General features: G+C 30.7%; 1 protein-coding gene across 1 annotated transcript; it reads left to right on the top strand.

Annotated features, from left to right (window-relative positions):
- Window positions 1-2,174: 2,174 nt before the first annotated feature.
- Window positions 2,175-8,432, top strand: LOC132758271 (uncharacterized). The gene is made up of 3 exons (XM_060749836.1): window positions 2,175-2,513; window positions 7,062-7,604; window positions 8,234-8,432. The coding sequence occupies exons 1-3, from the start codon at window positions 2,377-2,379 to the stop codon at window positions 8,430-8,432; spliced, it is 879 nt and encodes a 292-aa protein (XP_060605819.1). The 5' UTR covers window positions 2,175-2,376.
- Window positions 8,433-16,601: the final 8,169 nt, after the last annotated feature.

Below are 16,601 nucleotides of genomic sequence, written 5' to 3'. Positions count from 1 at the left end.
AAGGAACATGAACACCCTAGACAATATCATATCGCGTTAAACACGCTTGAAAAGCAATAGTTGGTTTTATCGTTACGTAAAATTGAACATGTGCCCGACACATGCATATAGACATTTTAAATATTATCACGAGAACAACATGTATCAAAACATTTTTATCCGATGGTAATACCCCTTATCATGCTAAATTTGTATTTGATACAGCGTGCTTTTAATTTGGGACCGTCCATGAATGTAACAAAAAAGATACAATGAGATAATAATTATCCTTGGGTAAAGCACATCTTGTAGAAATACATTAAATCTAGGAAATTCTTACTAAATAGGCCTAATTTGAGTAAGACAATGCCCTAACGGTATGTTTGGAAGCAGCATTCTCATCCTTCGCCAAGGTCATTTCATAAACAACTTTATTTTTTTTAACGATACTTTGTGTTTTAACTGTGTTTACCTTTAGTGTGTAACATACCAAAAGATGTATTCATTTTACTTTTATAAATATGTAAGACGAAACTGCATAGCATACAATATTTTAAATATAATTTATAATAATGATCATGATTGGAAATGTTGCAATAATAACGGTTATTATGTGGGGCGTTAAGTAGGGCTTTAAGCGAACTAATTAAAATGACCGGTGTCACTAGCCCTTAAACTGAAACAGGTTTAACTTATTCATTCATAACAATGAAAAATCAAAACATGTATTCAATTCATAAAGAAAGGTAAATTGAATAAAAACAAAAGGACAGGGAAACATCAAAAGCGTATGGGTGAAATAAGATCCATGTCTGACAAGTTATATTATTTGGGCAGATATATTATGTTTCAATCTTACTATATCATGTATCAGAGTTAGTGGTTAAGATTGATTGATAAATAGGGCGGATTTATCCGGTTTCCCCTTTAAAATCATAAAAAGATCATTTAAGTTTTACCATATTTATTCACATAACTTTTATTTATTTTAACAATTTAAGGTCGTGCATATTTAATAGAAAAAAATGTGTTATAATATCATTAACACAACAAAATAAGTTTACCTATTTTTCGTTTGTTGAATTACTATTTCAACTGCAAAAATACATTACCATGTTACAAACTGTAGTTTTCTTTATAATAATGCTTTTATTTTTTCTAAGTTGATTTTTTCGGAGAGCGTCCGTTTTAATAGTTAACAGTTTTAAGTAATTTTAATCCATGTATGCAACAAATAATAAAACTCTGTTTATTTATTTAGGACTATTGTTTCAAGGTGTGACTATTCGGTAAAGGGAAATGGTCACTGATTTGTATTAATTATTGAAAGAGAGATAACTCTAACTGTTACAAAATTAAATATTTAGTTTGATACTAGTAAGCAATAATTCCCTTACAGAATAGAAATTTTAAAAAATGTGGTTGTGAAAAAAGGCAGTAATTAATATAAACTTGTGAATGGATCAAAATTAGTTTATTTATTTTATTTATTTTAATCCAAAAGTAGACTGAAAATCCCAACTAAAGACACTCTTCTATTTTATTGTTCTAAAACACAGTTAAAGTAAATGAAAAATAGATACAATGCACTTTCCTTACTATGCGTACAATCAAATTAACAAGGAAACTATCATTATGTAACTATAAATTAATTAACAATGCATCATTTCCACAGTAAAAAATAAAAATCCAGTTTGTTCAGCAAAGCCAAGATCACAAATTTAGGTCAACAAAAAAGATTTATTAATACCACAACCTAAAAAACAGGTTGACTTATTCGGGCCCTAAACTTTAGTTTTATATCTTTCTACTGAAACTGGTTTTATTATTATTGTTTTTTTATAATTATTCGCCTTATTACGCCTTTATTCGCGTTATTACGTCTTTTTTCGCATTTTTTGCATACAATTACATTTATCTGACATTCCAAACATCTCCTTTAAATGACTGCCATAATATATTTTACAAATATTAAGTATTAAAAACATGCACATTTTTATACAAAACCATGTCCGTATATTTTTGCAGCAATCGGCAAATAACCATTGTCTCGCGCAAATTGCGCGGGACATGCGTGATGGATTACTGATTTAACCTCTGGATTGTCTAGGATGTAATCTGGTCATTCGTCATTTTTTCACACCTTTTAAGATTGTAATCTTTTATCTACCGATGTATCAGGATGAGTTATGTTGTTTTTTATTAACCAGGCATGTAGCAAAACAACAAAATTTACACTCCTCTTTTTTAAACAAATCATCCAAGCGTCAACGTATATTATGATCGAACAGAAGATTTGTATATAAGGGGGACTGATTGTGTTTTATAATTAGTGAATGTTTGTCTCTTGTTGTTTTTTTTCTGATTCTTGACGTAAACATTAAAAGACATTAAAAAATGTTGACGATGAAATCATTGTTCGGTATTGTATTGCTGGTAGTTCTTGTGGAGGGGTCAAGCAAAAAGGGCGTGGTACACTGGGCAGATAGTTATATGTGTGATGATTTTGAAATATTGAATAACATGACATGGTGGTAAGTATTGTTTTTGTCTTGTAGTTATTGTTTCTCTTTAATTTGTTTAGTCTAATTTCTTTCTTAGTTTCCGTCCTCATGTTTTTCGTCATGTTGTTATTGTTGTTGTTGTTACTCTATTTGTTGTTCTTCTATTTCTATTGCTAATTATTTTTCTCTGTGTCGTCTTCTTCTTCCTATTTATCTTTTCTCCCATTTTCTTTATCTAATTATCTTCTTCTTTTCTTTTTCTTTATTCATCTACAGAATTATGTCCTTACCGTTATGTATTCCTTTTTCCTCATGTTTTTCATCATCATCTTTTTTTCTTTTCCTCCTTTTTATATCATCATCTTTATCAAGTTCCGTTCCCTTTATATGATTTATATAAAAGGAAATACGGACTAAATTATGGTAATGTTCTTTTATTTAATTTTATATAATTATATATAATTTGAAAGTTCCATTATAAAGTAATTTTTCTTGAAAATGATCATATTAAGGTAGAAGGTAAGGAGAGGTCATCGTTTTAATTAAATGAGGTAAGCCTTTATGATGTATGAATTAATCAGTGTGAGGAAAACTTTTTTGTTAACCAACAACCTTTAATGATTAACTTAAGAGAATGAAAAATGATTGGACGGACGAGCAGACGAACTAAGAATGAATGAATGAATGAATGAATGAATGAATGAATGAATGAATGAATGATGGATGGATGAATGAATGAATGAATGAATGAATGAATGAATGAATTAATTAATTAATTAATTAATTAATTAATGAATGAATGAATGAATGAATGAATGAATGAATTAATTAATTAATTAATTAATTAATTAATTAATTAAGAGTCACAATAAAAAAATGAAAGAGGTGTTTGGTATTTAAAAATATGTGGTTGTAAAATAGCGTGTACAAAAATTCGTTTTTGCATACAATTAACTTGAAAATGATTGATGTTTTGCATATTTTTTCGCCTAAAAATGTCAAGCCTGTGTTAAAGAACACCTCAGTCTGAATAAAAATAATCATGCTTATTGTATCACCCTTTTTATCAATTTCAATAATTATAATATTATAATTATTATCAATTAATTTTGATTATTAATCCATCATTTAAAAATAAAATGAAGTAACGTCCAAATGAAGATCACCTGTCTATGAAATAGACATGAAATTGGTGTATGCTTCTTATAAGTGTATTCATTGGAAGAAGCAAACACGAATGTCGATGGTACATTTCATCCTAAAAATGAAACCAAACAGACATCTATGTGCTGGAATGTCGATATGTAACATATGTAAAAACCCGCAAAAAATAAATGAACTAGAATCAAGACATTAAGTTATAAAATCAATAAACTAACAATTACTAGTCTTCAAGACATTTTTATTATTTATTGATATACTCAACAATTATCGATTTTGATTATATTTCATTAATTCCAATAACTTAAAAGCCGATTAAAACCCAGAAATGCTTTTATTATAATTTCTCAAAACCTTTTATTCTGCTGTCCTGCTATAGCTTCAAAAAACGTTACTCGCTGGTCACTGAAACATCTTGCTTCTTTTGCTTTTTTGACAATTAGTAAAAATATAGTGATTCAGTATTTTGTATAGAAGTCAAAATACTACTTTGTCTCTATTTTACTACTTTAATAACAAAATTAGTAATTTTAAATTCAACGCTACTTTCCTCAGGTGATTAGCATGCCATACAACTTATTTTTACCCTTTTTAATGAATAAAATAATCTTTTCTGGGGCACAATGTGTCTTAAATAAATGGTTTATATTACGATTTGAATCAAACACTTTATTAAAACGAACACTGATATGCCTTATATTTCACCCGTTAAAGTCAATAATATACCAATGTGATATGGGTTATATCTGTACCAACAGCGTCACGGGTGGTGTGTGACACAAGTATAATATATTAATTATTTACGTAATTATTTACGATCATTATTATTTTAAGTTATTATTTATTTATTTATTTATTTATTTATTTATTGTTTTTATCAATATTTCAAATACTTATTTAATAATGTGCCCATGGTACACCAACCGCTTTAAGACATTTAAAATATTGATGAGAGTGAATGAACTATACATTGATGTTTTATTTATATTTATCATTGATTGTATCAATTTATGTATAATTGTATGTATTGACCGAGGTATAGATTAAACAAACTGTGGTATCCAATTTCACGATTTTCACCTTTCGTCGACCTCTAAAAACGAGTTTATTTACCCTTAAAAAAAACAACAAACATTAAAGGATGGGTGATTCGAAAATAACCTGTGAACGTCTGTGCACGTATTTGAGTTTTTTTATACTCGCCACCGGTTGCCCATACGGGCGAGTCCTCCAGAGGTGTATTAGTCATTTTAGATTTTAGAGGATAGGGCAAGATACAGAAAATATTCCCAATTCCTGAAGCTTCTCCTGGTTCTTTAACGTGCCAAGTGTTTAAGCACTTAAACACGGGACCTCATCCGAAAGACTGACAAGTAATTTTAGTTGGCCAGCACGGGAATCGAACCCACACTGTGGAGATTACAAGTCTGGGCTATGCTGGCTGGCACTGTGAACGTCTGTGTAAAGTATAAGGGTTTTATATCATTTAAGACCGGCATTTTGACAGACTTAACACAAGACAAAAACGAAGAAAAAATTAATGAAAGATAAAATAAATCAAAATTATATAATATCTAGAGGTTCATTAATATTCCTATTTCACCTGTCAACTGTTAAGAAACATTTATAAAATTATATTCCTTGCTTGTCCGTTATTGAGAGTGCCAAATTAAAGATCAAAAACATTTTATCTTTAAAATGTATTTATATATCTTTTAACTTTCGAATTTTTGACACCGCAATTCTGAGATAACGTTCATTTAAATAATAAAAGATAATCGATAACTAAATTAAGTTGTTGTTGTGTGTTTTTTGTCTCCCTCTCCTTTGATCTTTTTGTTTTTATTTACTTCTTCCAATCTTGCCTAAAACCAAACATTTTGTTACAACGTCTTTTTGCTGTTTTGATAGTCAAGACATTTTAAAGTGGTAATCATATGCAACGTTTGTAATTTACATGGAGGATAATGATAAGAGATATATATCCAAAAGCTAAAATCCCACACATGTCACTATGATACATTAATTACTTACTATAACATTGTAAAGTGAAGATGAAATCTTCAATTCGTGAAATTGAAATTCTGAAGTTCAAAACATGTATTTGTATTTATGAAGCTGAGATCGTGAAGGTGAATTTATGAAGTTAAAACCATGAATTCGTGATTTCGGTATGTTGAAAACGTGAATTCACGAAGTTAAAACTGTGTAATTAACGGATCTAGGTAGTTGAAACGTCTCCACCGGTCTTTCACAGTACGAAAGATCGGTGTTAACATTTCAACTTCACGAATTCCCGATTTCATCTTCTCTTATTAAACAATTCGTTTTCACGATTTCACCTTCATCAATTCTTTTCACTAATTCACGATTCGTTTTCACGAATTCAAGATTTCAATTAAAATTTTCATGAATTCACGATTTCCACTTCACTTATTCACGAATTCATGATTTCAATTTCATGAATTCACGATTTTAACTTCATGAAATCACGAAGTTGAATTAAAGAAGTTGAAATCGTGAATTCGTGAAGATAAAATTGTGAATTAATGAATATGAAATTGGGAATTTATGAAATTTCAAGAAAACCTGGAGGCATGCTCCTTTAAGTACATTGTAACAGCATTTTAGTATTGTCGTTATTTGTAAAACATAAACTTGCCACGAAGATCTAAGATAGTAAAGCTATCTAAATTACATTAATCTACGTACCAAAAACATTTTGTCACCAAAATTACTACTTATTCCCGTACTATTTTTACAGTGTTTTTTATTTGTTTATTCAATTATTATATTCCCCCATGGGTTTATTTTGATTAATATAACGACAGAACAGAATGTAACAGAATAATAAAATACATTCTGTTCAGTAATATAACGGCAAAAAAAAGAACACTAATTATGTAATTAATTAATGAGAATTATCATAAAAATGATCATCTTAATTATCATTATTATTATTATCATCATCATCATCATCATTATCATCATCATCATCATCATCATCATCATCATTATTATTATAATTATTATTATTATTTTATCATTATTATTGTTTTTATTATTATTATTATTATTATTAAACAATAATAATGAAAATTACAAAATATAACATTGAAAAAAATTGTGCGACAGATAATTATTCTAACTTATTCAATAAGAACAACAACAAATTCTTAATTAGAATGACCGTATGCATGCTTTTTGTGATGTAACAAAAATGTATGTATACGAATGAGACAAAAATAAAGTAAGACTATATGATAATTATAAGCATTCTATTTCTGAATGTAAACGGAAATGTAGAGTCGTGCTTAAAGATTATACTATTTTTAAATCAATATAATACATGTATACCGCAATGAATGTATACATATAAAATTATAATGTTTTTAAAGATTTTTTGTAATTTTGTAGGTTTGACTTTAGAATGAGTCTAGATTATTTCCACGAGAAAAATATTTGCAAGTCATCAATCGATAACTACAAACACAACTATGTCCCCATGGTTTGGGGATACTGGAGTGACACGAAGATCTTTATTGACGATGCGGCTGAATTCGTCCTCGGTTTCAATGAGCCAAATCACGTAGAGCAATCCAATATGTCGCCAGAAAAAGCGGCTGCAGCATGGAAAGAGGTAGAAAAGCATTCTAAAGGGAAACCACTAGTGAGCCCATCAGCGGCAGTGTGTGGAAAGAACTGTAGAAGTACTGAAATCGAATGGTTTGACAAGTTCTTCGAACTCTGCAAAGACTGCCGAGTTGATTACCTCGCAACACACACGTATTGGTGTAATGCAAACAAAACAATGACGTATTTGGAGAGTTTGTTCAAGAGATACGGGCGAAAAATTTGGCTGACAGAGTTTGCTTGCGGCGAATCGCCGTATGAGTTGGAACAACTGAATTATATGAAAGACATGTTACCGCGACTTGAAGCTGCTGACTACATATATAGGTAAAACAATTACCGAAGCATCTAACATGCTATCTTAAGATCATTTTTCTCAAATGTAAAATATTTATTTCTTAGACATGATATGAATTAATTTGACAAATGTAATTATTTTGTTTGCATTTATCTCGTCAAACAGTTCAGACTTCGTAACAGATAGAGATAGATGCAAATTGTTTCTCCCTGCATTTTCTTTCCGACATGAACAATTTAAACAATGTTAGAGCGTCACAGCATCAGTCGTCTGTCCAGTTTATGTCTTCACGCGACACAAACCAACGTTCCTGACAGGGGGTCGAACTCACAGCGTCGAGGGGCAAGTGCTTCAAACTAAGCTATCTTAATCACTTGATGCACGGGTGACCTATGGCAACTGTTAAGATTGTCTTACCGACCTCTCAATTGAACAATATTTAAAAAAAGAGGGTATTACCGACCTCTCATTTGTAAAATGTTCGAAAAAAAGGAAATAGACATGAATTGTATAATATGCTTTAATTTTACTACTACTACTACTACTACTACTACTACTACTACTACTACTACTACTACTACTACTAATAATAATTATAATAATAATAATAATAATAATAATTATTATTATTAGAATAATAATAATAATTTGTTCGTAGATATGCTTGGTACAGGGCTAGGCTGACAAAGTCCGGATTCATCACCACAGCCGCAAGCCTTCTGAAGAAAGATCGATCTGAACTTACTGAACTTGGTCGCCTCTACAATAACTATCAAGGGGAGACAAGTACGTATCATAATAAAGTAAACATCTATTTCGGGAATAGTGTCTATCAAAGGCAAGAATATATTGCTTAACCCTAATGAATAGTTGAATTTCAGGTAGTACAGTAAATCGTTAATGTCGCAAACTCTCATCATACTTATTTTCGTACAACTTTGTTCCGTGAAAGGGTGAATTTTGTTTTTGAGATGTCACAACTTGAGTTAAAGAGAACAAGAAAGCAATATGGTGGCTCGCACACAAGCTCAGTAATGTTTGTTACTCTTAAAGAAAACTTAAAAAGTTTATGATAAAAGTACCCTGGGGTCTCTTTGTTAGCCTCTACGGCAATTGTGTTTTTCAATTAAATCTTTATCTAAATTCTAAAACCTGAACGTCTGATTTGCAAAATCGGTAGGTGTTATACATGTATTTTTAAAAGTTAATTCACATTCAATTTAATAACTTATGTCTAACTTAAATTTTCCTTTTAACATCTTTTTTAAATTATTTTAACCATGAATTTGCTTGCGTACATGCGCGCATGCGCTTTGGCATGAAATGTTTGTTTTAATATTCCACCGTTTCTTATTTTAGCAGAAGTAACCACAAGTACACCAAGTGTAGTTACCACAACTACGCCTGTACAAGTTACAACTACCACATACAACAACAATGTCTGCGAAAGCACTAAATTCAGTGCAGAAGAGACTATATTAGTACTACAGTCCTACCAGTCCAATCCGACCGTCTTAAGAAAAATGCTTAGATATGTAAAGCGACGATCCGCTAAACTGTCAGAAGCGGTAAAATCACTTTACAAGACACCATCGAAATCATATCTCATAGACAGAATAGAAATGGCTTTCACTGCAATAATATGCTGTGATTTGAAGACAATACAAAGCAGAGCAATCAGGTGAATACTTTCTAAAAATAGATATTTTAGTTTTGCAATATTTTACTTGCTTTCCTGGACATGTGTTAAAAGCACTTTATAAATTGGGAATGTGGCATTTGATGATAGTTTTTTATTGTTGAAAACTGCCACTGGGTACCTAAATTGATATAAACTGCAACCTATATTACATCGTGATTCGAAGACCACCCTAAGCACATATTCGAGTATACATTATTATAAACGAAATATTGGTTTGATTTTTAAAGCATTATCGGTTTGAACTTATTTATTTATTTAATATATTTATTTATTTTAAGGAAACTAATCAAGCGTATTCGGAAGATGCCTTTGGAAAAGAGCAAGAAAACTGGAAAGCTGTACGTTCCAAAATGTGTATCGTGACAATAAGATAATTTTACTTTCTAAACTGAAAACATAAAGTCCTTGTAGAATAAATATCAGGACAGTTGTAAAATAAATGGATTGCTACAATCTAAAATATGTATCGGGACATCAAGATAAACATTTTCAAAATGAAAGTATAACGTTCTTAAATGTGTATCGGGACAAAAGGATAGTTTTGATGTTCTAAAATGAAAGGATAAATACGTTCTAAAATGTATATCGAGACAATGTGATATAATTATATTCTAAGTTCCAAAATGAAAGAATTAATGAATTCCTAGATGTGTATCGGAACAAAAGGATATATTTCAAGTTCTAAAACTAACGGATAGATACGTTTTAATAAAAAAAGGTGTAATTGTACAAAGGAATTAAACAATTAATTTCAAGGTATTAAACAAAAAGAATGAATCATTCTTTGATAGATGTCCTTGCAATAGGATATTATTTTATGCTCTAAAATAAAAGGATAAATACGTTTTAAAATGTTTGTCGGGACAACAGGATGCATTTCATATTATACGTTTATTTCAAATGTTTCAAAGCGCACGGAGAGTACAAACAGGTTTTGCAATCGACATGGTTAAAAGTTTGAAAAGTGCAATCCTTGAACAGCCTTTAATTAAAGTTAAATTATCTATCAAAATAGTTTCTTGTTATTTGTAACAATTGTACAAAATTGTAACACAAGGTTCCATGCTTACCTGCATATGAACACATCTGCGGATGTTTCAAAATTCCAAACTTTGTCAGTTCATGTTAAATGTTGAATTCTGCTTAACGCAGTGCTAAGGGGCGGCGACACTATCTTGCACTTTCCAGTACCATCGATGAACAGGCTCAATCAAACAGAGCATGCGATATTTTCAAGTTTGTTGGTCTTTCTTTAGGAATCCTGTTTTTCTCTGATTTATTAATTTTCCAAAAATATAAACACATTTTCATAATGTATGTTGTCGCAAATAAAATGACATGAGTGCATAAAATCCATTTTGCTCTTAAAATGATTACAGCTATAGTGTCATAAAAAAGTTGAAGATGTTGCCATCTCAGAGCAAATTCTTTGAACAATATATATATCCTTTCATCCGGTTAGTGTTGTTTATTTGTTTTATCAGTATCAAAGAAATATAGTTTATAAGCCTATGATTTGGCCATTCTCGGAAAATACTGCAGTTGGGTTTCACAAGTTTTCATTTCAGTCTTTTCCCCAACTGTACAAAGAAGAATTTGAAAATTGTAGAATCAAGTCATCTCTGTCTGAACTAAAATTGTACCTTAAATAACGTATGGCTGCGAAGTATGAAGTGTTTATGATTATAGAGAATCAGATAAATTACACATTCAGTTTTGTAAAAACAATATAGATGTGAAGCACATGATGTTTGTGGTGTTTTGGTCCATTCCCGTTGTCGGTAATTTGTAAAGAAATGGCTATTAACTTTAAGTTAAAAATATGGCAAATAAATATTTACCAACCGAGAGTTAAATTACTTGTCTGCCAGTGTTGCAGCAAGATAAATCAAAACACGCGAACGACCATCGCACTTTTTCAATGCTGAGGAAATTGCTTTGAAATTTGAAATAGCAATGTAAAACCAAATCATTTACTCTTGATGACGGATATCTTAAATGAATTAAAAGATCAACAGATTTAAAGGTCTGTTTTAATGCTTCGAACAATAGCCTGCCATAGTGGCAGTCCTATTCAGTACGTAATGAACACATTCATTCCAAAATACAGTGAACTGACAATAATGAGAGCGACATCACAAAACTCAGAACCTGCCTTAATTATCAAAGCGGACCGAACACCATATTTGTACTGCCATATTTGTACGCTCGCACTAAAAGAACTTTTAATTTACCAAAACAATCTAACAATATTATATGACAAATATCAAAACTCTCGGTTGTCAGCTACTACCACTTATAAAAATTATTATGTCTACAGTAGCTAGCTCTTCCTATTTCTTCATCGTATTTGATAATTATTAAGTTACACTTTTAATGTCAGCTGCTTTTTAAAGAACAACAGAAAATTGAATGTATCGGCAGCATTCATTTTTAATACGAGTATTGAAAACTTTTAATAAGTAAGGAAGTTTTTTTTGTATTTTTTAATACATTCAGTTTTGATTTTTTTCGTTATTATTACCATTCTAAATTATAATTCTGTTCTGTTCTATAATAGTTTAGATTTTGAAATTTATTAGTTATACTAATAAAATTGAAATTGACAACAACAAAACTGAGCATAATATCACACAGACCTTTGGATAGTTTGCTAGGATATACGTACCTTGGTTCTTCGTTATAATTTCTTGTCGCGATGAAGATGGATGATATTTTTTTATCTGCCACTATATCAAACAGTATGGAGTGATTTTTGTAGCCTTTTTATTAATCAAAACCATAAACCTTTCGCTCTACCCTTTTTATCTAGATTTATTAACTAACCACCCAAGAGCTAATACGTGACATAGTCAATACTTCATTATATATATAATTGGGGGTAAAGATTGTTTTCATAAAAGTACGTTTTTGTCTTGAACCTGCCATATACAAATATTAAACTGTTGAGTGTTTTGAAGCAAGATGGTGATGACACCGTTGTATTGTTTTGTATTGCTTGAAGTTCTTGTGGACGGGTCAGTTAAAAAAGGCGTGGTACACTGGGCCGACGATTACTTGTGCGATGATTTTAAAGTATTGAATAACATGACATGGTGGTGAGTGTTTTACAATTTTTCATTTTCTTCATCTTCACTTTCCTTGATTTGTTCCCTTTTTGAACGTTCTTTCTTTTTATTTGTCTCTCACACTATCGCTGTCTGTTCTTTTATTTGCGGTTCTTTTCCTCGTTTCTTCTGGTTTTTTTCGTATTCTTGACTTTTCTTTTTCGTTTTTTATTTCTTATTTATCTTACTGCTCTTTTTTTCTATTCTCATTTGTTTAACTTCGGCATACTAATTGTATCATTTGGCTCTGACATTGAATTTAGGAGAGGTGAAAAAAATTAATGATGTTATAAATAACTAAATCAAATAACGAGATAAATGTAATGAGTAAATTAATAAAAAATATATGTATACATTTATGCTTGCTTATAATTAGCTTGAAAAATAATTTATTTTCTATTTTTATTAACGAGAAATTTGAACTTTCATCGGAGATAAAAAAAAATCAGTACACTATTGAATTCCGAACTAGTTAGAAAATTATCATAATTATTAAAAAAAATAGCATTTATTTCAACCATTCATATTTATTAAAAATAATATTTCTTTCATTCGTTCTAGTTTGTCAATATTTAATTTTGTCTAGTTTTAGGCTCGAATTTTATAGTCACTGTGCTTCGTTGTCGGCATCTGCATTACACTTTTGGTTATGTTTTTTGTACCAACAACACTTTTTCTACACCGAGGAAATTTGATTTGAAACTTTATTTAAAAGCAGTGTATGACCAACATCTCCACACGTATTTTATTTTCAATGAACTCAAAGATCATGATTATGAAGGCTACATCTGAAGCGTGATCGGGTGTGTAGTATATATTTAAATGTGTCTATGAGCAAAGGAGATCTAGTGTTGTTTAGAATTAACTTACTAGATGTAACGTCATCATCAAATGCATTTCAATCATAAATTACAGAAAATAGAAATGAGTCACATTTGGGTTGTTTTTAGATAAGAATACTTTACTTTTAGTATACTCTAATTAAACCTTTCCCAGGATCCAAGGCCCATAGAACAATATTTAACATGTGAAAAGTAGAATGAGTTATAGTAATATTTAGCGCTTTTAAAATGGTTGAATTAGAGAAAATATTCTGTGATAATAAGTTTATAAGTAATACCTAAGTCAAGGAACTGCTATGTTTGCAAATGAAATGAGTTTGTTGGATTGACAACAAGTGATGAAAAACTTTTAGGAGGTAAATAAAAATATATGAGCCTCGTCACGACAAAACCAACATAATGGGTTTGCGACCAGCATAGGTCCATGCTGGTCGCAAACCCATTATGTTGGTTTTGTCATGACAAGGTTCATATCAATTAAGCAATTTGTTAGAAAAACAACAAAGGTTGTTAGCAGATTGTATAAAGCGTTGTAGAAGAAAATATGACTTTTAATTGTACTTGAACGCTATAGGTGTTGAAGAACCACAAATAAAATGCATATGATTCTATACTTGAGTTATTATAGGTTCTATACTTGAAATATATTACGAATACTGGTTTCTAACCCTTGAATTTCTATGATATATGAACACATAGTTTATAGATATAATATTTATCTTGCATGCCATTGAAATTCAATGGATTACACGGCGCTGTGAGTCTACAGGTAATGTATACGACATTCAAACTTTAGAGGACGTCAAATACATATAGTCTAGATGCCAAATATGAATGACTAAAAAATATATACAATATGCCACATATTCAATCAATGGAATATAAACAGAATGTTCAAAATGGTTTTAAAAAATGAATTCGCTCTACGTCATTATTAGTTAAGTTGTTTAAATTCAAACGGCTTCGTTGACCACTTTAGTTATTTTGCTTTTAACTTCAGCAGTTCTAACTTTAATGACGACACTTTTCAATTCTATTATTAATTGATTCTAAGATAATCTTACCATTTCATAAGATTTTCAAAAATTAAGTCAATTTCACGAAAAAGGAGAGTTATTTCTTATTTTTTCCATTGTAGCACAACTTTCCTATATTAAATTATATTTTATTATTTAAATTAAATTGGAGTGTATACGTATAGATTTGTATATTAAATCATAAAGAGAGATATATTCTTTTACATATTTCGAGTATTGTAAGTTAAATATCATTTAGTTATTTTAGCTTCCCCCTGATTTTTAATCAAGAAATTCCGCGCTTCCACGAAACCAGGGTTTGTAACGTTCATGTTTCACAGAAGCTTCGTCACCAAGTGCTCTGGTGCATATTGCCAGATTATTGTCATTCGAACAATTCGATACAATAAGTATCTGCCTACAACGGCAGCATTTTTTTCTTCGACCGGACCAGATTGAACGTCTGTAAAACTTTCAGGAAAAGACTCACGGGGTAGATATTTGGCTTGCGTGACCCCAAAGGATGAACCACAAAATCCTGCCATTTAGTTAAAACTTGAGATATTTTGAACAAAAAACAGACATTTTCACGAATTTTTCTGAAGCTGTCACTTTTATCCTGCTCAAAATAGTCTAAAAACAGGAAAAACTAGTCCAAAATTACCTTACAGTATCTCCAGTCAATGGACAATAGTTTCATAGCAATGAAATGGGCCGTATTTGTGTAATATAATAATACCAACTAAATTTATAACCTACCTGTACCGAGCGGTAAATGACAGACACAACAGATCAAGCACACATGCATGAATATAGAAAACTGAATTTCTTCATCTTAATTGCTCTATTTATAGTGCAATTTGGTCGTACTGAATCATCACATTTTGTATTCTATCTGCGTGTTGCTAAAAAGCTTGTTCGATGCACATACCGCATTAATAACTTTTCTTCCTTGAGAAAATATTAGAAATCTCAATTCCGGCTAAAAGGGCGCAAAGAATAGATCGAGGAATTGATGAAAGATTGACCTTGATTTTCTGTCAGAATGTTAGCCACTTTCATGGTATTTCTGCCATCGACGGCAGCATTTAAAAAAAGTATCTGCCTACAACGGCAGCATTTTTTTCTTCGACCGGACCAGATTGAACGTCTGTAAAACTTTCAAGAAAAGACTCACGATGTAGATATTTGCCTTGCGTGACCCCAAAGGATGAACTTCTATATTAATAACACGAAATCCTGCCATTAAGTTAAAACTTGAGATACTTTGAACAAAAAAACAGACATTTTCACGGATTTTTCTGAAGCTGTCACATTTATCCTGCTCAAAATAGTCTAAAAACAGGAAAAAACGAGTCCAAAATTACCTAACAGTATCTTCAGTCAATGGACAATAGTTTCATAGCAATGAAATGGGCCGTTTTTTGTGTAATGTAATAATACCAACCAAATTTATAACCTACCTGTACCGAGCGGTATTTTTCAGCTATATGCCATCACTGCAATGATCTGCCATCACTTCCACCCGTAATACGGTGTGTGTTGATGTTAAAGTAGAGTGAAAGACGATTTGTGATGCAGCGGGCTCACTCTTAGTACAGGAACATTATGTACGGGAATTTAGTTGCATGAGAAAATTAGAATAATTTATGTCTGTTTATAAACATATGCGTGTATTTTTTTTAATTAATTGTCTGCTACATTTATGTGATTAACTTAAGGACTAAAAGTGACATTCACTCGCCCAATATGGACAAGTAATGCCGAGTAACAAGGCGGCCCACATTGCATAATGACCTAGATCTTGCCATAATGGCCTTGAAATACCCTAGATTTTGTTACTATATACAGTACCATAGTTATTGATTACAAAATATTGCTGCAGAATAAAAGCTTACAGATCTGTATGCTTGCCTAACAAAAGGCATCAAGATCTGAAATTTTGTCAAATTTCGGTCGGAAAGTATTCAGCTACCTTCGAACTTGCTCTTAAACATTCGATTTTCGAATGTCAGTGCCAACTTCCTGTTACTGTCCTATTTCGCCCACAATATTTTGATTTTCTCCATAAGGAAACTAGCCAGAATAAGGAGTCCTCTCACTCTTAAATGTAGAGACAACAAATGTATTTTGCAACAAGTAAAACTGATGTAAAGGATGCTGTTAAGATAAATATCAAACAAGTAATTTAAACATCATAAATAAATTAACCTAGACAAAAACAGTTAAATGTGAAAAAAAATCGGTGAAATAAAGTGCTTTAGTTTATATCTTATTTGTTTTTTGCCTTCAATTATGTAATAGATTTATTTGATGATTTAATCAAATAAAAAAAACAACATGTCAGGTATGTTAAACT

This window comes from Ruditapes philippinarum, unplaced genomic scaffold, assembly GCF_026571515.1.
Source record: "Ruditapes philippinarum isolate M1 unplaced genomic scaffold, ASM2657151v2 ctg6828_1_1_1_1, whole genome shotgun sequence".
Lineage (NCBI taxonomy): Eukaryota > Metazoa > Mollusca > Bivalvia > Venerida > Veneridae > Ruditapes > Ruditapes philippinarum.
Note: the sequence above shows the minus strand (reverse complement) of the source record. Positions and strands in the feature narration are given on the sequence as shown.